Here is a 25,543-nt window from a genome sequence, read left to right as displayed (position 1 = left end):
CAGTGAATCTCATTGTGTGATTGACAGACAGATCATGGTTGTAATTTGTGTTTTCTTTAGAAATGTCTGTAAAAGTCTTAATTTGAAAATACATAAAATGCATATAGATTTTTAATATAGGGGCTTGAAATTGTCTCCTGAACAGTTTTTTTGTACCAATAAAGTAGCAACCACTCTCAAGGGAAAAAATTCTTCACATTAATTTTCTTTTTTTCTAAGTTTATTATTTTTTTATAGAACTAAGTAAACTCCACCAATGAGTTGTAGGTCAACTTTACCCAATCATTGAATAGCTACTGAATATCTGCCTTCTATATAGCTAGCTGTGGGAACCAGGCACCCTGGTAAAACATGGCAGTTTTCTTCTGATATTGGAACAGGGGACTACAGAATGCAGCAAACTGGAAGCTCTGAGAGTGCCCCCAACTCCCAATGGAAATATTTTCCCATGGAATCTGAGAGCATTTAACAGAGACAGGGACACAGAAGTCTGGCACTGAAGCTATGAGGCTGGTCTCATTATTCAAATTAAACATTTAATTGATTAACAGCAAGTTATATCTGTAGTTAGGAATTTTCAGGCATAGGCTTACTTTTTTCTTTTGCCATCTATTGCCAAGCTTATAAAAACAGCAGTCCTTTATTCAAATTACTATATGAATAATTAAACAGACAAATGTACCAGGTCATAGATGACTAATATTCAACCAAAGACATAACCATATTCCATTCTAAATAATTATTCCATGTTATAACTACACCTTACATACTTTCAGCTACAGACTCTGAGAAACTAAGCTGAGAAGTAAGTTTCTGATGTCAAGAACTGCTTAAAGATTGCTCATTGAGAATGACTTTCACCAGCTCCCTCTCATTTCTGCCAGATGACAGCTAGTTTAGGCTTTTTGACAAGCACTGGCTGCCAATTGATTTCTCTTGCAAGCCAATGGGTAACCATTGCACATCAACAACATTCAGTTAATGTAATCTCTGCATGAAACAGCCTTTAACTCCCAGGCAGCTGCATTCTGTGCTAACTATACATTTTAAAGAGTTTAAAGGTGGAGCCCCTTTTTCAGGGCACATTGCAGTATTGAGTATTCCAACCTCAAAGATGATAAATAGCTTGTGATACTCAAAAATGAATGTAAGGACATAATCTCTAATTCAAGAACAAATGATGAAAAGAATTTTTCATGGTCTTTGATGTTCATAATATAGTGGACTTTAGAAGAACTCCATCTACAGAACTTAAACAACAAATGGTGGAGGTTTTTTTTTTCTTCCAGAAACAATGTGTTTCACCATGTTCCAGCTGTGGTACATACAGTTTCAGCAGCACCAAGCAGCTGTTATTGATGATATGAGAATATCATTAGGGAAAAAAGAAAAGTTCATCTATATGTTTTCATAGTAGTAGGATATAGCCAAACCAGAATATTTTTCAAAGAGAGTTATGAAGAATGCAAAAAACAGTAAAAGAACAGAAAATTGCATCTTGCAACATTTAGCAAGCTAACTGGCAAGCTCAGCTACTTGTCAAGCTCAAATTAAACTTCAGAAACTGTAAAGCCATGAAGATGAAATTTTCCTCTTGCAGTTAAATTCCTTGCTCAAGACCAATCATTCTACAAATAACTATAGAACCTCCTTCTTCTGTGTAATCAATTGAATATCTCTCAGAAGCATTAGAATAACTTATTTAAAAAGATTTTTCAAATAATGAGTGAAATCATACCAACCTAAAGAAAAAGTCACATTTGCTATTGTAATGAAATTTGTGGCAATATAGAAATCCATCAATGTTATGAATTTCAGGTTAAGAAAATATACTGTATAAAATATGTAACTTAATTTAGGGCAGAGGGAAAAATAGACAATTGTCAAGGAATCACCCTGGGCCCCAGTCAACATTACCTCCAGAAAAAAGTCTCTGTGAAAGTTTAAGATGAGTAATGAGCAAATAAAAGCGATTATAATGAAACTTCACATATTCAATATGTAGCTGGATCTGAAAACAAGACAGTACCTCTTAATTTTGTTTTGTTTTGGATCATTTGGTATGTATGATATACTTATGATCTGTAATATTTTTTTGTGTTAGTGTTTAAGACTTCCTACATGCTCACAAAGGATTTACAGATACTCCTATGTCTTCCTAAACATACAAATTATGTTACATGTTTGGAAAATATAGAAGGATTGTGTTTGTCCCAGGTTTAACATGAACTGAGCCACTCCTAGGGGGAACAAATAAAAACAAGCACACCAAAAAAAAACCCCAACCAAACACCTAAAAAAAAAGCCCTACCAAAAAAAACCAAAAAGCAAAAAAATTAAAGAGGAAAAAACCACTACAGTTCAATAAAGAAATACAGGACTATAAAGTAAATACATACGCAAGCACTGAGGTACTTCACCACTCCATGTTCCATTCCCAACACAAGTCAAAACAGCAGGAAAAGAGAGTTCATATCCTGGAGAACAGACATAGCTAATGCTAAATCCCCAGTCCAAGTTTGTTCCTTCCAACCTTCCATTAGAGATCTGCGGAGGAGTTGGGCAGGTAACAGCTGCAATAATATTCAAAATAATTAGGCCCAGCTGCTGTAAATATCCCCAGTGTACACAGTTACTAGAAGAACCATATGTGCTAATTTCACCTTTTTTAGAGGACAATACAGTCAGGACATGCTATCTTCCTCACTGTACACTTGCCACATTTCCTGAAGTTTGTAATTCTGGTTTCCTCCGTTTAGGAGACAGTGGCTGGCTGATGAAATGTCTTCAATAAAACAGGGTGCTAGGAAGACTACCTAAATATCAGTATGGAGGATATGAAGTATACAACACTTAAGATATGTCTGGTAGTATACTACAAAATGATTTTGTTTGTCTGTTTAGACAACATAGAGTATAATTATGTTTAGTTACCATGGTAATAGTCAAATACATTCTTCCTCATAACCAGCTCAGGCATTTGTTAGATATTAACACCCAGGGATGAAATTCCAGGATGATTGTTCCAAAATATGACTTGAAAGCCTGTTTCTAAGTACCGCAGATTGGTTAGTATTTGCTTCATTAATAGCTCCTTACCAAAAAGCATCTACCTTCTGGCTAGAGGGAGAAAATGTAAGGATTTGCAGCATTTTGAAATTGTCAGTATTGCTACCTTTAAGAAGGCCAACAAGAAATATTTCAGTATAGTTTCTCATTTCCAGGCATCCCAGGAAGAAATAGAAACATGTCCTGTTGTATGAAAGAGGACTGAAAAACACCACAGGAGGACAGTAGAAATAAATAGATGTAACGGTAGATAAAGAAGATAAAAGTGCTATTCCCTGCATAATGAGGTAGCAACAGAGAATTGTTAATTGAGACCTGAAGTAAAAAGGGTATATAAAAAGTTATATGAAAAAAAATCTGAATCAAAAAGAGAAAGGGGGAAACGTAATCCACAGTTACTAGAATAAATGTGAAAGAGAAATGGGATAAAAAAGAGAAAAGTCGGGAGAAACTGGCAAAACTAGCAAAAAGACTAGCAAAAGAGAAAGAAAGCAAATTAAGCTTGTATGATTTAATTTAGTGGAGACAGTTGGGGTAAATAAGAAAAGCTGGCAACTAAAATTAACACAGAGGTCACAAAAATGGAGGAAATGAAATGCTGCACTCATAACCTTTAAAGTTATGTTTAGACAGGTGTCATCTTGCAGGCTTAGAAGTTAGAGGCACTAGATCAGGAGTACTGTGTATTTGAATGTGATCTGCAGAAGGTTCACCATGTACCATTCCTCCATTCTTATAATCTTCAGTGAGAGAATCTCAAACTATTTACACCACAAAGATGCTCTGCAGCATCACTTCTGGCTATTTGAGAATACTTAATGAAAGTAGTACTATTGTCAAATAATTGTCAACCAGTAAACCAAATCTAAATTTGAAGGCCATATTTTTTATACTTTCTCTTGTTCTGGTTCATAGTTTAAAAAAACCCACCAAACTACCAACCCAGAAAAGGACGTGATAGCCTTTCCCCGACTTTCATGATGTTTTAATAAAAGTCAGTCAAAATAAGTACTCCAAGCAGCAAAAGTCTGTTCGCATTGTCCAAGACCTTCATGACTAGTCCTTTTAAAAATATCTGTATGTTTTAACTTCTGAGCTGAATAATAGAGGAAGAAATACCAGTCAGTAATTAGGAAAGAAGACAGAAGAAGTAGCATGAAAGCAAATGTAATATCCGAATTTTGGGGTGAAAGCAGCAAAACAAAATAACACCAAGGAACAAGGCAGAATGTCTCTCTAAATATTTTGGTCAGAGATTTAACCATAAATATGTGCAGCAACATTTTTCAGTTTAAGAGTAATAGTAAATTACAAATGTAAACCTGCAGGAAAAAAAAAAAAAAAAAAAAGCTTGACTAGTTGAATATTTAGTTGCAGATGAACATGCACCTTTTTCCAACTACAGAATGCCAGAGATTTATTTATATCTTCTATTTGCATGGCATGGCAACAATTACACATCCATATTTTGCCCAGTTCATTTTCCAATTATTTCACCTAAATGGTGCCAGGAGGACCCTGGCACTTCCTTCTGACAGTAAGAACTAATTGTTATACATTTCAAACACACTACTGCATATTACTTTTAATTACAGAAAGAAATGGGGATTATTAACTTAGCTAGTACACTTACACAAACCTGTGTGGAGTAAAACAAAATTCTGAGAATGCTATAGATTCTGCATATGATTATTATTTAGTATTTATACAAGCCATAAATATGTATGACCTAAACTCAAAACCTCAAAGCCAAAATTGACAGTCTTAACTCTTTCTTTGTGTAGTTCTGTTCATATCAAATCAGAGTTAGATCTCCTGCTCCCAGTTGGGTGCCCTGTGGTCCTTAGGAATTTGAGACTGGGAGACTATATCATAAATATTTGTTCTGTCTTACAATCTTTTAGCTGTTTGCTTACAGCCACTCTTGGAGACAGACAGACTCTTGGTCAATAGGACCTGTACGGCTGTCCTTCTGTTCTTAAAATGAGTTTTGTACTTGAAGATGAGGCTGGCTGAGAGCACAATACAAATAGGAAAAAATGGTGAATTGTTAACAGGATCTCAAGTCTGACATTGTCAGGAATATGTTGGGAAAATAATTCTGAAAATTGAAATTATCAACGGTGAATTAGGATTAAAATGGACTTGGTAAGACATTGAGAGTACTGTACTCGGCAAGGAAAGTAATTGCAAATGGGGTGTAGATTTGAAACTTATTTGATCTGTTTTGATGAATAAATTCAGGGGAGGAAAATGAACACTACTGAACAGGTATGTTACCATACTTCCTGAACACAAAAAAGAATAAAAATGGATGAGAACAAAGTCAGTACAAACTTAGCCAACTAAGTTTTAAAAGAACAGACATCAGAAACACTTAGCATGAACCCAGAAATAAAACACACAAACAGTAATGCTGCTTCTCTACAGCTGTGGTATCAGGAAGAGTGATAAAAATGACTCTAGAAAGAAGATGTTTTAGGTTTAGCAAGAAAGTGAACTTGTCAGAATAAATAATTTTGATGACCCCAATCATCAAAGGTGATGACCGCATCAAGGTAGTCTTTCAGTAACATTCAGATTTTTTGCTCTTAAGTTTCAACATTTTAATAAAGCATTAAAGCAACTGCAACGAAACAATGAAACCAGGAATAAGATTAGTAAAAGTGAGAGAAAGAAGATATTGAGATTAATCCTTTCAGTTTTCACAGTAGAGAAAATAACATCTTTTTGCAGAGTATGTCAATACAGCACAGCGATGGTCAAAAGTGCATGTGTAATGAAGGGGAGAGCTTTGTATTATGGAGAGGGTAACCCAGAACAACTTTACCTTCGAGAAAGTTCAGTTGTACATATGTAGACCTTTCCAGATTGAAAAGTGTCTATCGCATGCTTGAGTGGTCTTTTTTGTAAGGACAGGGACATATATAAGGACATTTTTGGTATGACATGCTAACCTTAACAAATGAACAAACAAATCTAAACAATCATTTCATATTGGCTAATTCAGTTTAGCAGCAAAGTAATAAAACATTCTATAAAGCTACAAAAAACTGTTCTATGTACTGTGTTGGTATGAAAAATACATTAAAGAAGCAAAGGGTGAAGTCATTGTTCCTGCAGCCAACAAATCAATGCAGTGTATTCATACTAACAGTAAGTTTTGATTTCTGTGGAAATATTTGGCTAACTCATTACAATAAACAGTGGATGTAAATGTCACAGAAGAAATAGGTGATGATTAAAATAAGTGTTGTACCTTTGCATGTTGGGATTACTCCACTCCATGTGCCATTACTAGTACAAGTGCGAATTAAGGAGCCATTTGATTCCATTGTATAACCAGGTTGGCACATATAAGTAACATTTTGTCCAACAACATAATCATCACCATATCTCATGCCATTGGCTGGGACTCCTGGATCTCCACAACTGATAACTGCAAGTAAATAGTTGAGGAACATATTTGAAAACCTAAGTGTGATTTACTTATATGTGACAGAAAAAACATAGGACAAAACTAGGAAATTATTGGGCAAAAAGGAGAAAGTAGCATAAATCTTATTCATTCATCTGAAATCGCTGCCAAACACATGAGGAGCTGTAAAACAGTTCTATTTGGAGAACATCAATACATCTATTCAACTGTAAAATTAACAGATTGTTTAATTTTATCAGTAAAATTTAAAATTATAAAATGAACAAAAAATATAATTCCATAGGTCACTATCACCCTTTGATACCCACAAATTTTCCTATTATTTCAGAATTTCATTACTAAAGAAACAGATATTTATTGTTTAGTTTACTTTTGCATAGGTACATTCTGAAAGGAAACAGTCTGGAAAATTTAAGATATATGTCTGCAAAAAGTTCCCAATTTGTAAAATCCTCATATGCTTACTATGTACATATGTAACATGTATATTATCAGCAACATGAACACTGGGGGCAACTTTTCCAATGACACCAAGCTGACTGGTGAGTTCGACATGCTGAAGGGAAGGGATGCCATCCAGAGGGACCTTGGACAGGCTTAGAGATGGGCTTGTGCAAACCTGAAGTTCAAGAAGGCCAAGTGCAAGGTCCTTCACCTGCGTCAGAGCAAACTCCAGCATCAATACAGGCTGGACAGCAAATGGATTGAGGTCAACCCTGAAGAGAAGGACTTTGGGGTACTGGTGGCTGAAAAGCTCAACATGTCCTGACAATGGGTGCTTGCAGCCCAGAAAGCCAACCGAAACCTGGGCTATGTCAAAAGAAGTGTAGGCAGCAGGTCAAAGGAGGTGATTCTCCCCCTGTACTCCGCTCTCATGAGACCCCACCTGGAGTGCTGCATTCAGCTGTGGAGCACCCCAGCATAAGGAGAACATGGACCTGTTCAAGCAAGTTTAGAGGGCCACAAAGATGATCAGAGGGCTGGAGCACCTCTCCTATGAGGACAGGCTGAGAGAGTTGAGGATGTTCAGCATGGAGAAGAGAAAGATGTGGGGAGACCTTATAGCAGATTTTCAGTGCTTAAAAGGGGGCTTGTAAGGAAGATGGGGACAGACTTCAGTAGGACCTGTACTGATAGGACAAGGGGTAATGGTTTTAAACTAAAAGAGGGCAGATTTAGATATTAGGGAGAAATTCTTTATTGTCAGGAGCATGAGACACTGGAACAGATTGCCCAGAGAAGTTGTGAATGCTTCATCCCTGCAGGTGTTCAAGGCCAAGGTGAATGTTGCTTTGAGCAGCCTGTTCTAGTGAAAGGTGTCACTGCCGATGGCAGGGGAGTTGGAACTAGATGATCTTTAGGTCCCTTCCAACCCTAACCATTCTATGATTCTATGATAAACAGATGAGAATGTCCAAGCAATCCCCAAACACAGGTCATGGCTTTTGGCAAAATCAGGCCTATAGTACTTTAATGAGTGGGAGCAGTTGTAAAACCTCTTGTATCCTAATGAGATTAGATATTCACAAGAGGTTAAGAAAGATTTAAATTATTATAATTTGAGAATAACACTAAAATAAATAAGTTTCTCTCAGGTCTAGTCAATTGGATTTATCAATTTCTGAGAGTTTTCAGAGTAAGAAATCCTGAGAACCCTAGTGGCAGTGATGAAAAACTGTTGCTTTCAGGAGCAAAAACAAACAGTGGGGGAAAAAGATCTAGTTCGTAGCAAATAGAGCTCCCATGTGCTTTGGAGTTTATCTTACGGTAAACTTGACAATCCCCCTACAGCAATGTAACTGCTTCTGGAACATTGTGCAAGGCATTTTCCTTGGCAGTAAGAAAATCCTGGCCAATTTTAACTCAATGACAAAGCATGACCGATGTGAATGGCACCTCCTCCGTGTCATGATTTCCAAAATGAAAAAAAAAAAACATAACTACATGCTTGTAGTGTATTCTGGCCAGGTCCTTTGATCTAAATCACTGGGGAACTGAAAATCCAAGGTGTATGGTATCCCTGCTCTACTATCACAGTCTGAGTGAGCAGATACTAATTAAGCTGTATGTATTAACCTTTACAAGAAAATTGAAAAAAAACCCACCACCTCCCACACAGTTGCTGTCTATGGATACAGAAGAGACTATAAAACACACCACAGGGTTATCTCAGTTAGTCTAAGGGTAGCTAGTGCAGTGGTAAAGAAAACTGGAGATCAGCCTAATTTATTTTACCTAGTAACATGGTAATTTTTTTTTTTTTTTAACTTAAAAATTAATGGATTTTTCTTTGCCATTCTTAAAAAGATACAGATTTGTGAAAGACAGAACTGTTAGCTACATGAGTATATTAAAGAAAATATATTTACATCCATCTTCTATATTTTACTTTATTATCTTTCAGAGGACAGAAAAACAAAGATTATTCAGTAGAGATGTATCTTACTTGTGCAGTTTGGCAAGGATCCAGACCATGTTCCATTGGCCGTGCATTGTCTTACAGATGATCCAGAAAGTATGTATCCTTCCATGCATGAATAAATTACTGAATTAGAGAATGTAGTTCCATCAATACGAAACACTTTTCCATTAGCAGTTGTTCCTGGATTACCACACTGCACAGCTATAAAGCAAAATGTGATATATTTTTTAAATGTAGAAAAGATTATTTTTGAAATAGTAAAGTCAGAGTAAAATCCTGCTTTATTTGCTATATATGCAAGGAAAAGTAGCATTATGTTGCAGAAATCCGTGCTGTTGTTCTGAAAAGTGTAAGGAGGGGTGAGGGGGTGGGGGAGTGTGTGTGTGTGTGTGTGTGTGTGTGTGTAAAGTGGTAATTCATTTCTGTAATAGCGAAGATCAAACAACAGCAGAAAGTTCTGCTAGGCTAAGTATATCCCTTCAGATACCAACATACCAACACACATACGTATTTACAATGTGTCGGGATGGAAACCACTCAACAGAAAGGGTATTACAAAACCATCTTGTGAAAGAAGATTTTAAAACGAGATGACTATTGCATACAGATAAAAGAGTCAACAATGATCAAATGGAAAATAGGAGTTAGGAGTACAGGGTGTCACATTATTTTCTGCTTTTCAGGAACTTTTCTTTGAAAAAAGAATTTGTTGCGAATTACTTCCTATTTTTTAATCAAGAACATTAAGGTAATAAATGGTTCTCCATAAATATCCTGTTAAAACTTTCTTCTCTGATAAAAAAAAACTAGCTTAAAATTTCCAGAATTACTTTTTCCAAATAAACTTGTTTCAGCTTTTTTTTTTTTTCTACTAAATGTCAACAGTATTAGTAAATAAAATTTTTAAGCCAATCATTTATGACATAGATGTATCTAATGAAATCATGACATTGACATTTTCCTAAAACTCAGGTCTTTTCTCTGAAATTCAGATGTATAATAGTTATAAATAAAGGTCAGGTGATGGTGAGATTTTTAAGGGAAACAATCAGCAAAAATTGAGTTCTAGGAGCCTTATAAATTTCCTTTTTTGTTTAGTTTTTAGTACTGGATAACACATAGTTTACTGACACAAGATGGAGAACAACTAAACAGTTCAGTATAATTTTTTTTTCTCAGAATTTTGAAAACATGCAGTTTCATGGGTCTCAGGAACTGATTTCATATTTGTCACCTGATATCAAACCACTGCTATGGTGTAACAACTTATTCAAAAATTTGTCAGTCTAAAATCAATTGTATACCATTAACAATATAAAACTGGCAATGTAAAATTCATTTCCTAATTAGCATTTTTAACAAGACAGTTCAAAATATAGAGTGGATCTTCTGTGATCTACCTTTGCACTCAGGTTGCCTTCCTGTCCAACTTCCATTTGCCATACACGTCCTTTCTTCTGAACCATGAAGGATATATCCAATATCACAGCTGAAATGTACCGTGCTTTTAATTTTAAAATTGTTTTCTTCTCTAGACCCATGACCTGGGATACCTGGATCACCACAAGAACCAGCTGTATCACCTAGAATTTACAGTGCAAAGATTCAAATAAATGTGAAATATTATTATGACACTACATTTAAAATATATGTTTCTATGTATTTATAAGTGAATTTATATTTATATTTTTAGAAAAAAAAATATCTCATTGGGTGTGAGCCCCTGTAATTACAAAACTACTTCATTCTCAAATCTTTTTTTTATACTTTTTTATATTAGTACAGAAAAAAAAAATTATAATTATCTCAAGATACCCCTTAGACCATGCTAAACTTTTGATAACAGAATAATCAAACAAGAATAGGGAAACAAAGGGAAAGCCACAAAACCTTAGTCATTAAAAGTAAGGAATCCTGAGGAAAACCAAGGTCCTGATCATAAAGGTAACTTTATTGTTTGCCTATAACAAGTGTTCATAAAATACTTACTACTTTTATAATATTGTTAAAGCTGTAACAGTTTCACTGTTGAATAAAAACTCTAGTCATGTATTTACATTTCATGTAAATCTGACATGAAGCATTTCCCTGGTTCAAAGAAATGTTGAAAGACCAAGACTGCCTAACAGCTAAAATCTCCCTTAGCTAGAAGTGTTTAAGCAAATTGTAAGATAGAGGGATTGTTTTCTACTGTCTGTAGTATATCAATGTTAAAATAACCAACAGTCATAACAATAATAACAATAACAACATCTAAGCATAGACATCTATTTATACATTTATGGTGAGAACTTTTAGAAAGCTGTAAGTAACACTGTATTGGGATAGCACAGGGGTCCTTAAACTTTTTAACCAGGGGGCCGGCGCACGGATGGAGTGGCAGGCAGTCATCTGCGGCTGCTTTGTTTCCACCATCCCCCCCCCCCCCCCCCAACCCCCGGCGGGGGGGTCTGTAAATACCGGGGACCGGATTGAGGACCCAGGGGGGCCATATCCAGCCCATGGGCCATAGTTTCAGGACCCCTGGGATAGCAGGTATGTTGTTTACATCTTTTAATATGTACTTAGGATCTGCTGTTTTCTCTTTTTAAAGGTCTTTAAGCTAGTTTTATATACAAAAGAGATGAAAGTATATTACATTACTCAGTTTCAACACAAAAGGGTTGATTTCTAGAATTCATGGAGCTGCATTGTTCAGGTTTTCACACAGATATTCAGATTACAGTTTTCTGTGACAACTTGCAAATAAACTGAAAGGTCTTCTATACAAAAATTAATTCAAACATCATAATATTTTTGAAAGCATATCTGCATTATTTTGTACTTAGTTACAATAATGTAAAAAATAAAGAAGAAATATTTTAAGAATCAGCTAGCAAGTTTTAATTCAAGTGCTGAAGGAAGTCATAGCTTTACATTAGAGATAATGATACTAAAAGATTTGTACAAATTATGTAAAGAACGCTTTCTGTAGAACAGCCATACTTTTCTGGTATTTACCTAAGCTTAAATAGCAGTAATAAGACAAGATCTTACATGGAAGTAGTAAAGAAATTTGTCTGCTTTAAGTACCCAGAGACTAAAACTGACAAACTCATTATCTAGGGGTTCTATGGGAGGTTAGGGCTCCAGACTTCTAGACGCAGGGAAAAACAGAGCTTCCTTTGCCTCAGTTGGCACTGGATGTATGTAAACTATACTGTTGGAATGACTGGCGGGACACAGTTCTTTACTAACAAAAGCATGCACAGAACTGAATAGTGAAAGGAAGAACAGAACTAGCCTGCTGTGCTTTGAAAATTATGGTGTACGAGCAAATATTTGGTTTAGTCTAACACATCTAAGAAGCTGACCGTGTTTTTGTCACTTATAAAGGTAGTTCATGTGCCAGCCTGCATTTTTGTAGGTCCTGATTACTACTTTTTATTTCCTTTCATATACTCCCTGCTTCCTTCCCTCCCCACAAATTCATTGAAAACAATATACCTAAGCACCTCACAGGAGCTGATCTGCACTACTCCTGTAGGCTTGTGGGAAAAGAGAACGCAGCTATGGAACCTCAGTCGGGAGGCATGTTGGGAGAATCCAAGGAAAGGGCAGAACTTTCTTTGGAAATGCAGAAAACAAACCTGGCAACTCATACTACCTACCCAACCCCTTGCTGAAGTAGCTGACAATGTAGGCTAATTATGAACCACTCCCACTAACTTAGCAGCCTTAACTAAGCTTAAACTGACACCTTTCATTTCAGAATAATCAAACAAACTAATGCAGACATGCCAATTATATTGTGAACTTTTATAGCGTGTGTGTGCAAAAAGTACATGGTCCTATGTATTTTAATGCTTTCAGAAATAAATAAAAAAAAAAGTAAGTGTAAGAAGTAGCTGACTGCCTGGTTCAAAATCACAGACTCAAAAGTTTAGGCTCTTCTCTGTTTACCCATTTTATTATGTGACATAGATCAGTAAAGCAGCCTGCCAGCCCTGTTTCATAAGAAATTGTAAATAGTTCCAAATCATAGTGAGTAAAAGAATTTTATAAGCTTTGAAAATACTTCATGTCCAAGCTACTTAGGTGTCAACAACCTTTTGGTTTGAAAATAGTCTACTAAATATTTTTACAATAATTTAAAATGTTCTAAATCAAGATGTTTGGTTTTGTTTTTTTTTTTTTTGTTGTGTTTTTTTTTTTTGTTTGTTTGTTTGTTTGTTTGTTTAAATCCGTATCTTACATTTTCCAGTAGTATTTATTTAGACTGTGAAGAATCTGGGACAGGGCCCATTTATTATTCTATACTTATAAAGTCTCTACAATAACAGCTCAGTTTTCGGCAAGTTACTTGACATTATGCCTAAAATAATTTTATGATGAAAAAATAAAAATAGGCTTTTTGCTGTGCCAGATATAAATTACATATTCCCCTTGTAAATGAAATCATGTGTTCTTTCCTAATGGCTAATTATTACTGTGAATTATTACTCTTTTAATTATGGGGAAGTTAACCACCAGCTTTTTTGATTGAAGGTTATAGAAATAATTTTTCTAAATGACTAATCACATCAGGAAGTGACAGTGATATAATCAATGATATCATAACAGAATATATTTTTATTACTTCATGCAGAGATTCAGCTAAGTGATTTTCATAGTCAGTTATGAGCCATCCTTCACCCACATGTGTAACAAATTCTCAGCTGGCATTTAATCTTAATGAAAGGGAGGATATTTAAACCACTTAAGTACGTACACAACCACTGCTGCACTTACGAGGAATTTTAAGTTGCTGCACATTTCTGACTCCAGCTGATATGCATGTGATGACTGAAAACTGTGTTCTGAATGCCAATAGATATCAATGAACATGGCAATTCCTTCTAGCTCTAGGATGCGAAATGGAAAGTGCGATGTGACAAAAAGGAAACTCTCTTAGGGATAATGTAACAAAATTTGGTTACCTTATGTTTGCTGACCTAACATTTTCTGTTTGAATTCTTCTCCATACATGAAAAGGACAAGCATGATGTATCTTTTGTCAGTGGAACATTCTATATTATTTACTATTAATATCATCAACCAAAAACATACAAAGTTTAAGGTCTTAATATGCATTAAAAATGAAGATAAGTTATCAAGGTTAATAATGAAAGCTAATGATTTCACACATTTTTAGATAAAAAATATAGAAATTCTGTTTGGCAAACTGCAAATTATTTTAAAATGAAAAAGTACTTCAGTTACACAGTTTGAAAACAAATTCTCAAAGTTGTCCTAAGCTAGAATTTCAGTTTTCTATAGTACAATTAAAGACAATAACAGTTTGTATTATGTTACAATTATATTTGCTACGATTAACTTTTGAATCTAAATAAAATCAATGTTTCTTCATGTACTGAGAGAAAATCATTATATCTGATCAGAGCTTCTGATCTGTGGGGAAAAAAAAATCACAAATGCTTATCCCAAGATATCTGAACACTAATTTAATAGGATGATTAAAGAATAGTCTTATTTTCAGTAAAGTTTCTTTGTTGTTTTCATATTTATTTTCAGGCTTTCTATTTGTATTCCTTGATATTTTTGTATGGTTTTTTTTTACTTTTAATTCACAAATATTTTTTTTTTTTCTTATGTAGACTATGGAAGACTACAGTAAGTAGCCTTAAATTTTATTCAGAGAGGATATTTTATCCAAAACAAATACACATGCACACTAGCTGTAAAAACATTTTGGATCAACCTAGTCTGAATTTGCAATTCACATAAATATATCATTATTTATTAAGTAATATTATTTTACATTAAGCTTTGATTTCTGGTGCATAGCTCTAAACATCACAGACTATAAGAACTTGACCTTTGTTCCCATTGTGGCAAATTACGCTGTGATTTTATTGATAGAAACTTAAGGGGCTAAATTAGGTGTTCGCATTTTGTGGTTTCTGTCACATTTTAGGTTGTAATGGCAAATTATTGAAAGATGAGGGACTCAGAGTGCAAAATAATAACATTTAGATTGTCCTTGTCTGCAACCACTTCCTAAAAGTTTGCAGAGGAATGTTCAGATACTGTACAATTCTTCCTTGGAATTTAGTGCAAGATTTTAACTAAGATGTGCTATTTTAACATTTTTTTTATTAATTTTTAACCATTTCTGTGCCATGGGCTGTAAAAAAATGCACATTCTGAAACTGTAGCTGACATTCAGTTTATACCTGAATACACTAAAGACATGAAGGCAGGAGTAAAAAAAAGAGTAGAATATGCAAGTCCACACCTGGAGTACTGTACCCAGCTCTGAGGTTCCCAATACAAAAAATGACATGGACTTGTTAGAGTAGGTTCAGAGGAAGGTCACAAAAATGATTACAGGGCTGAAACATGTCTCCTGCAAAAAGGCTGTGAGAGTTGGGGCTGTACAACATGGAGAAGGGAAGGTTCCCAGGAGATCTTATTGCAGCCTTTCAATACATAAAATATATAAGAAAAGTGAAAGACTTTTTATAAAAAAAAAAAAAAAAAGTCTTTCTTTTATCCTGTAGTGACAGGACAAGGGGCAGCAGTTTTAAACTGAAAGAGGGTAGGTTTAGATTGGAAATAAGGAAGACATTTTTTGCAGTGAATGTGGTGAGGCACTGGACCAGGTTGCCCAGAGAAGTTGTGGATGCCCCATCCCTGGAAGTATTCAAGAACAGGTTGAATGGGGCTTTGAGCAAGCTGATCTAGTTCAAGATGTCCCTGCTCATTGCAAGGGGGCTGGAACTAGATGATCTTTGGAGGTCCCTTCCAACTCAAACCATTCCATGATTCTATGATTCTAGTGGAAGATGTCCCTGACCATGACTGGGGTGTTGGACTAGATGATTTCTAAATGCCCCTTTTGACTCAAATTATTTTATGATTCTAATGATCTAATGATTTATTAACACTGTTAAGAACCTTGGATTTTTAATGTGAAACTAGTATAGCAGTACTGTCAGATTTGCATACTCATTATTTTTCATCTCTTGTTTTGGCATACCTGTAACAAGAAAAAATGTGTCACTTGTTTTCCTCCTATTTTCTGCCTTTGCAGATATCTAAGTATTCTGAATTGCACAGGTCTAAATAAGGTCCAAAACCCCACTGATTACTTTAAAGTATATAATGGAAACGTGAGGATGACAAGAAAGAACCTCCCCTAAGTCTTTATTGAGAATGGAAACTGGTAACATGATTAACCTCTATCACAACGTATTTACACACTCTAAGATAAGAAATGGTATTCAGCCAAATACCAAGTTCATTTGTGACTTGGATTTTTTTTTTCTGTAACAATCTGCACTTGATTACTGCTGTTAAAGTGAATCACACTGCAGTTGTGAAACAGAACATTCCTAAGCATCAAGTTGTTCAGAAAATATATCGACTTCGGTGAGGGCTAATCCATTATGAGGATTAGATGGTGTTCCCTCAAAACCCAAACATACTACCTTGAAACTGTATGGAGCCCACTAGGACTTATTTATAATGAAAGAATATATTATGTAATTAAGATATACTTGAGGTGTCATCAAGTCAGCAGGTATTTAGCAAGTTAAAAAAGATAATTAACCAATCACCTTGAAGAGACAGTGATGCAAGGTTTGTCTGTGGAAACTAGTACTTCTTCCAGAACTCACATAGAAAATATTTTCAAAACAAATTGGTTCCTTTAACATTCTGTTTAATGTGCAATTTCCTATTTGTATTAAATGTCATTGAGAAAGACTACTTCTCCCAAATTATTTTCTTGCTAATAGTGTATAGTTTTTGGGGGTTTACTTATTTGTACTTAGATCAGTTTTATACATGATTTTCCAGATTTTTGCATGGCCTTCTGATTAAAAAAAAAACAAACAACAAATTCAAAACAACTTCTAGGCACAGTCATTAATTCAAAAATATTACCTGAACAATGCGGTAGAGATCCACTCCAGTGTCCATTTAACTGACATGTACGAGATGACTGCCCTAACAGCGATCGTCTACCTGTGCAGGTATAATGAACAGTAGACCCAAACGTGTATTTATCTCCAGACAAGACCGCGTTAGGAGGAATGCCAGGATGGCCACAGTCAATCACTACAATGCATAATTATTTGAGATAAAAAAAGGTTATTATCACTGATCACACAGTTTGTAGTTATAATTTTCATAACTCCATACATAAACTATGAAGAGGCTGACATTTTTAGGGTTTGGGGGACAGGGACATTACAGACCAAAAGCTGTGAAACAAATGAGATGTCAGAAAGGTATTTTAGATATAGGTATTGAATTGATGTCAAAAGACACTCATTCACTACATTGATCTTTATGCCATGAACACATGCACACACATAGAGACACACATACACACATGCATGTCCTCTTTAGAGAAAAAGTTCAGGAAGACAGTATCTGCCAAAGTCACTGCTGAGGTAGAGAACACACAGACTTCATCTCTCATTCACTGGTCCCAAATCATTGGTCATTAAGTCTATTGGTTTATAAACAAGATCATTTTTGCTAATTTTTGCTATGAACCTTAATGTTAGTGTACTAATTTCATATTCATGGGTTTGGTTACTTAAAATATTATATCGCATAAACAGAATATTTGTTTACATATTTTTTATGTATTCCTAGGGATCATCTATTGATGTTAATTGCACAGAGGATGGATGGAATTTCTATAGGATCCCAATCTTAGAAATGGTCATGGATAAACTCACTATCAGTTGTTTATTGAATACATTTTGATCAATAATTGCTTGTTATTGCCATACTGTGCTTAAGTTTTAGTACTTAATCTTGAGAGTTTTGTCATTTCCGCTTACAGATTGCATGTAAGGGTATCCAAGTAAGCTTATACGCATCTAATTTTGCTAACTGTCTCAAATGTCATGAAGTATGCAAACTCAAGAAAGAAAATTAGAAAATTTAGCATAATATCTTTTGTCCTTTAGTTGCTTATACAGGAAATTATGATAAGTGGCTCATGCTATAAATGATCAGAAGCAGATTTTTTTTTTTTAGGAATATAAAACAGGCTAATAGAAACCTGACATAAAATCAAGATATCACTGAAACAATTTCAGCAGCCTCCTATCTACTGGAGGAAAGTTGTATAAAGTAACAGTGACGCTACCTTGGCTAGATCAACAGGAAGTTACTCCATAAGACTAAAATAAAATAACAAAAGGTCTTATGCATCATTATGGAGAACAATGTATGTAAATGAAACAAAGTTCTGTATTGAAAAGAATTAGCTACTCTGTCTTTTTAATATTAAGAGCACATATAAAAAGTGTACAAAAGAAACCCCCTCACATGTAGAATCAATGCAGAGAAAACTTTTATGGCTTCAGAGTGAGGAGTTTAAAAGCAAACTAAATATATCAAGTTCAGGAAATGCAGTAAAAATTCATAAACCAAATTTACTCTGTTCACAGAATGAATCTAGTCTTGCATGTCTGATTTCTTTTTATCTTACACCTCTCCATGGCATGTGGCATACCTTGGCCAAAGACAGTTGTATTTATGCATCATGAAAATTAGAGATTAAAGCTGCAAATACCAGGGTACTAGAATAGCTGCCTACATTGTACAAATTTAGTTTTTATCAGAAATTCATCATCTTCAATATCAAAACATTTTCAGCAGCATTTCTTTATAAAAAAAAAAGCCATATCAGAAGCCTGATCAGGGTTGAGGATGTATTCAATTCCCTAGCACTTCAGATGTATACAACAATACAATAGTTGTACTATACAACATATGAACAAAGTCATGTGTGATGATTCATCTTCTTCTAATGATTATTCTTGGTCTTAGAGCTTTACCTTTATACATATACTGATCTGTTTCCAATGACACATGTTCTCTTAGACGTCCAACTTGCAAGGTGCAGAACCCTCCTGACAGCCCCACAAAGGACTTAGCAATGTGGTATGTGATCGATTGACTTTGATTTCTGCCTAGTGCCACTGACTCCTATGACCATTTTGTAGGCTTGCAGGACGGAGTAAAATGGTCAGAAAGGTCAACTTCACAAACTGGGCACTTGCTGTTTTCATGTTACTTGTTTAAGCAATTGCTTATAAATAAAATATACTATTCATTATGCATGATTGTAGAGAAAGAAAACTTAGAACATTGGTAATAAAAAAAAGCATGCAGGCTTCAATAAATTGGTCATGCAGGCTTCAATAAAAAGAAATTATTTATTATTTTGAAAAACATTCACAATTTTCCAGAGTGTTTTGATTATCTCTATTTTTTTTGATTGATTCTTTTGCCCTTTTCAGATGTGGCCATAGAGGAAAAGCTAATTTCATACTGGTACCTTACAGGACTTCATTTTGGGCTTTCCTACCCATACTTCCCTTTTATATTTACAGTTATGTCTAAAAGTCCTGGATTTCTAATAACTGATTTAGAAAAATATACCAACCTGTAATGTTACTCTTAATTTGATTATACATTCTACATAATTAAATTTGATATTCATGTTCTCAGGTGGAGATTTCATATGAAAATTTGACAATATTTCATCTTTTTTCCCCTAAAGCTAATTCATCCTCTATTTTAATCAATTTCTTCCTTTCAGCCTCTCTGTTACAGAATCATAGAACAGTTTGGGTTGGAAGGCACCTTTAAAGGTCACCTAGTCCAATCCCCTTTCAATGAGCAGGGACATCTTCAACTAGATCAGGTTGCTGAGAGCACCACCCAACCTGACTTTAAATGTTTCCAGGGATGGGGCATCTACCACCTCTCTGGGCAACCTGATCCAGTGTTTCATTATCCTCATTGTATTTCTTTTTTTTTTTTTTTTTTCCTTATTATCTAGCCTAAATTTACCCTCTTTTAGTTTAAAACCATTACCCCTTGTCCTATCACAACAGGCCATGCTAAAATGTTTGTCCCCATCTTTCTCATAAGCCCCCTTTAAGTACTGACAGGCTGCAATAAGGTCTCCCTGAAGCCTTCTCTTCCCCATGCTGAATAACCCCAACTCTCTCAGCCTGTCTTCATAGGACAGGTGCTCCAGACTTCTGATAATTTTTGTGGTTCTCCTCTGGACCTGCTCTGACAGGTCCATGTCTTTCCTGTGCTGAGGACTCTAGAGCTGGACACAGCACTCCAGGTGGGGTCTTCCCAGCATGGAAATCATTTCCCTTGACCTGCTGACCATGCTTCTTTTGATGCAGTTCAGGATATGGTTGGCTTTCTGGGCTGCGAGTGCACATTGCTGGCTCATGTCCAGTTTTTCATGCACCAGTACCCCACAGTCCTTCTCACTGGAATTCTTTGAGGTATATTGTGCAAACATATTTTTTTAATTTTGAGTACATTTAAAATTTAAAGTATTTCACTAGCAACATGTACCTAAGTAGCATATGGCCCTGAAAGCCTTTGATTCAAAGGGAGACTTAAAAAGGGCATTATGGTCCGGGCCAAACCAAATTCTGCTTCTTACAGGATTTATAGTGGCTAGAAGTACTCTAACTACAGCAAATGTTAAAGGATTTGAGTTACTTCACAGGTGGAAAACTTCTCCTTTGTTACCATGTTTCTTCTCCATTACTCAAGTGATATGTCAAAAAAAAGTATGTTCTTTGAGACTAGTTAGAGAGACTGAAACCCACTTAGGTAAAAGAAATAATCCAACCTGGGTCAAAGGAAAACATCCAGCAAGTTTTTTACTTCTTTTCCATTGCTCTTACAGTGGAAAAATGTGCAGACAATGTGCGAATGACTACCTTGTGTATGTCCAAAAGGGAAACAATTTGGAAAACACTTGAGAAGCTGAAAGGCTCTTATAAAAAATATTTGGTAACTGCATCAGAATAAGCTTTGGTAAGCTTTATGATTACAAAGTATCATGGACAGTGCCTAGGTTAGAATCCATTGACCCCTCTGTATAAATGACACAAATAAAGTGGAGGATGCCCTTTCAAAAGTACATACAGCATTCTGACTGCCAAAGGTCAGCTTAAAAGAAGAGTAAAATCTGTATTACTAAATTACTTATGACAATTTTGAAAGAAGACTGAGGGATAAAAATACAAAACTAGAGAGAAGAAATCTTTGCACTTTTACCTTTAGAATTTCTTTCTCTTTGGAGATATGTTACTGTTAAGTAACATTTATCTTTCTGAAATGCTAATATTACATTAAATTTAATGTACAACTGTTAGACTCTTTGTTCTAAGTCTATAAGTTTGTTAACTGTGACTTGCAATCAAGCTATATATCTCATCAAAGAAAGGGACAACTTTCAGACTAAAGGTTTTTACAGTAATGTGAAATAAAGTTTCAGTTTTTTTTTTTCTTTAAAGAGACAATAGCAGAACTGGAGAAACCTCAATTAAGGAAGACTAATAAGGTTAAAACAGAGAATGAATATCTACAATATTGCAGATTTTGGTCCATGATCCCTGAATAATGAATCCTTAAGGAAACCTGTTTTCCCTTTAATCTCTAGAAAATAAAGCTTTCAGTCTTTCTCAGAGAGACATTTTGATCCTGAACCGACTTACAGAGAACTGGATAAACTAACTGTCCCAGCCAATTAAAAACCTATAAAATATCTGTGGCTATATCTACATCACAGAAAGGTGTTCATGACAAGCCAGAACAAAAATGACCTCCTTGTCTGATCCACTTTCCTTAGTGGATAGGTTGCATATGACTATGATGTTCAGGTACATCTGGTAGTATGGTAAGCTGAGGACGTGATCCAAAGGACACTTTTGGTGCTCTGCAGTGCCATTACTATTTTGCCATTACTATTTGCTTACTCTCTTTATAGATAGTCTGATCTTGCTGTTGTCCCAAAAGAAGTCCCGCAAGTACTATAGTGATGTAAGTCAATAATTGGGTACTATAGTTTTAGTGTGATTATAGCTTTGTGGCCAATGGAGGCCACATATTGGGAAATTCAGTGGATGTTTTTTGGCCTTCTATTCCTGCTATCAGGGATCATCCCTGCTATCATGCAATCACAGTTGAAGCATTCAGAGATGTTAATGTCGGTTACTTCATTTCCCAACGTTTCTAAGTTATTTACTACATACAATAACAATACAACTGTGCTACTTCAGCTGCTACTGAGACATTCTGTCATTACTGCACACACACAAATGCATATAAATATGATTATTCTAACTGCTGTCATGAGACTGATGGAAATGTGGTATAAATTAATACCTAATCTAGTCCACATAATTTGTAGAAGCATACACATTATCTACTTACTAATGCATTCAGGTAGAGGTTTGTCCCAGTGGCCATTTGGTTGACAAATTAAAACTGAAGAGCCAAATAAAAAATATCCAGGATTACAGTCATAAAATACTACTGTGCCATATGTGAAATTCCCATGTTCAATTTTACTTTCTCTTATAGAATTTGCAGGAATTCCAGGATCAGAACAATTGACCACTAAAAAGAAAAAGAGCACAGACTTGAGAGTCATACAAATACAGTCTACTAACATGGTCTTTAAATGGTGTCTTATCCTTTGTATGAGAAACTTCAAATGTGTTGCTACCCTGATTTTATATACCCTGTTTTTATATATAATGATACCAAAATAGGAGGATGATATGAAACAAGGAGATGGTAAAAATAGGAGATGCTAAACTCAGAGCAAATAAAAGGGAATGTTTTTTTTTTTTTAAACAGCGTATGATGATACTATAAATTATTTCCACTAAAAGTGACTGGACATACAATATATTCAATTTATACTCTTGCCTTGACATAAACTATTACCCGCAACTGGAAACAGGTTAAGGAGCTAGATGTGCCTTTGGTCTAACCCACAGAGCCATGCAAATATACTTATGTTCCTATACTAACATTTTGATAATGGAGCACCTTTGAGGCAGATAATTTGAGCTAAAGAGCACATGGTCACTTAGGTAAGATTGGTGATTCTGCTAGAACAGGGAAATATCCCAGCAAATAGGTATGTTCTTTTAAAAATAGAGGTATACATTGATGGTTAAGAATACTGGTGGATTTTTTGAGTCCTCAACTTCTTAGGATTCGTATGTTTGAAAATCACTGAAGATTTATTTTTTTTTTTATTACTGTGTTTTGTTTTGTTGTTTGTTTTTCGTTTTTTGGGGTTTTTTTTTCTCCTTTTTTATAACTTACAGCTGTTGGTGAGGGGAGTATAATACTTATCTTAGGGTTCATGGAGATTTTTGTAACATTTTCCATGCAATAGACTCCTCAGGTCAAGTAAACACACCATCACCTACTCAAAGTTACTCTAGAAAACCCCAGTTCAGCTAAAAATTAGTCACTATATCCTTAGAATCAATTACATGTTAATATGCATACATGTGTATATACCTGTGTGCAAATATGGATCTGTGTGTATGTGCATGGATGTATGTACATAAAGGTATCAAAATATACTAAAAAATATCTGTAATTAAAAAAAGGGAAAAAAAGCTATTGCCAGATAAAATTTAAGATAATTTTAACTAACTACATCACTTAATGTAGTTATTTTTTGGCTCTCTCAAATTTTGGAGTTCCTATACTAAGTGTTGAGAGTCTGCTTGTGTGCTCCTCCTAATAGTTCTCAAATATTAGTACCACAAGACTAGAATACATATATTTTTGAAGGATAGAAATAACTTTCTGGTTGAATTTGACTTCTTTAACATTAAGTGACAGCTCAAATCTTTTAGTTATATTGACGGAAACTGTTGAAATTTTGGTGGGTTTGTTGTTTTTTTTTTTTTCCTGAATGAAAATTTGAGCTATATTTCTATCCATTTTCATTTTTGTAGGCAAGCGTTTTATAACAGGTGAACATTCATCTTCAGGTTATTAAACATGTACTTTAAGTAATGAAAATTATTTATCATGTATATTAACCACTTTACAACACAAAGTACAGACACAGAAGAAAGTTTCTCTGTGACAGTTATCCTGGCAACCTGAATGTAGAACAGACCTAACCGAAAAATCATAGAATCACAGAATCATGAAATATCTTCTTTAACAATTTGATTCCTGTTAGTAAGACAGGAATAATTTTGTCTTGACAGTGTCCCTTTACCTTCATTTTATTTTTCAACCTTAACTTTCCAACTAAGTTTGAAATCTATATGCTCACATTCTTACCTTTGCATATGGGAGGTGGGTGGCTCCACTGCCTATTAGCCTGACACTGTGCTTTGGTTGGTCCTTGCATAACATACCCAGTATTACATGAGAATGTCACAACATCATTGAAGTTAAAACCATTTCCACTTGTTCTTCCATAAATAGGACTACCAGGGTGACCACAGCTAACAGCTGGCATAGCACAAAACAAAGAAACAAGAAACAGAGCATGCTGTTATCACTTTTCATGATTTATGGTATAATAGATAATCATTATACTCATTATATAATAGTAAAGTTTTGATATTATAAGATACTGAGTGCTTTCCATGAAAGATTCACATTTCTTTGAACTCAGTAAGTACCAGGATGTTCAAGCAATCATTTAAATATCTAAGTAAACTGAACAGAATTTGCCATGCAGTAATCAGGACAAATGAAGAAAACTTTTCTGAAGAATCAGGAGAAAAGCAAACACAATTTTCATTACATACAGTCTGAAATTGAAAAGAAATATTTTAGTGTGTTAATTCCTCAGGTATTACTTCTTATAAATATGTCTTAGTATTCAGCTCACAGAGATGTTTTTTTCATGTACATAACAAAAATTATTCTAGTGAAAACGTAAGTATGATATTTGCATAAAATTCTGAATAATGCCCATGCATACACAGCAATACACAACAGTAGTAATATGTCTAACCACTGGGTAAGTAAGAATGGCAAATTGAAAAAGAAAAAGGTCAGAATCATTAAATTTAAAAATTACCCAAAAATTCATTTACAACATCTAAAGTTAAATAAATAAGGAAATGTGAGACTATTTTTCTACACTTCATTTGAACCTTTGATCTGAAGTAGAGCTGTTCCTAAATATCTAGCACAGTCAGAAACAGCTACTGTTAAATAGCAGCTTTTTGCAAATTCAAACTTTTCCCCAGTTCTTGTGTCCTTTTCTGAAGTGCTGTATTGTGTATACTCCTGTATTCAAACAAGCAGCTTCCATTTGATTAAAGGAAGAAAATACATCCATCTTCTCTACTGTTATCACATCCAAAACATTTTTTTCCCATTCTAACACTGATATTATGATTTTAATTTAGAATTCTTGATTAATGGTGTCTACTTTCATTGCCTTAAAAGTTACCTACAAAGAAGTGTATTGCTCTGAAATCTAATATAAAGAAGTAATGGTCTATTATTGTATCATAAAGTGGAAACAAAATTAAGAAATACAAGTATTATAATAGTGTTAAGTAAATCTAGTTCTATGTAAAACAGAGTGAGCAGTAAAGGATAATGAATTAACATTGTGTATTATGATTTGTCATTCAGAAAGTTGCTGCTATAAAAATGCAGGTATAAAAGTAGAGTATTTGGAGATGGACTAAAATTTTAAATACACTGATGTTACTGAACCTGAATGATTGAAACATAGCTGTAATTTGCTTCACAATCTTTTGAGAACTCTCAAA

The 25,543-nt window shown here is 34.7% G+C and overlaps 1 protein-coding gene across 1 annotated transcript in view; it reads right to left on the bottom strand.

Moving 5' to 3' along the window:
* CSMD3 (CUB and Sushi multiple domains 3) overlaps positions 1-25,543 on the bottom strand; it is a 740,574-nt gene that overhangs the window by 46,526 nt on the left and 668,505 nt on the right. The window contains exons 54-60 of the mRNA XM_080381544.1: positions 24,087-24,260; positions 22,197-22,382; positions 16,860-17,033; positions 10,331-10,513; positions 8,955-9,131; positions 6,329-6,508; positions 2,400-2,573 (exon numbers count right to left, since the gene is read on the bottom strand). Of these exons, the coding sequence (XP_080237670.1) occupies positions 2,400-2,573; positions 6,329-6,508; positions 8,955-9,131; positions 10,331-10,513; positions 16,860-17,033; positions 22,197-22,382; positions 24,087-24,260 (1,248 nt within the window). The remainder of the gene's footprint in view (positions 1-2,399; positions 2,574-6,328; positions 6,509-8,954; positions 9,132-10,330; positions 10,514-16,859; positions 17,034-22,196; positions 22,383-24,086; positions 24,261-25,543) is intronic.

The sequence above is a fragment of the Falco punctatus genome (genome assembly GCF_963210335.1).
Source record: "Falco punctatus genome assembly, chromosome: 3".
Taxonomy (NCBI): domain Eukaryota; kingdom Metazoa; phylum Chordata; class Aves; order Falconiformes; family Falconidae; genus Falco; species Falco punctatus.
Note: the sequence above shows the minus strand (reverse complement) of the source record. Positions and strands in the feature narration are given on the sequence as shown.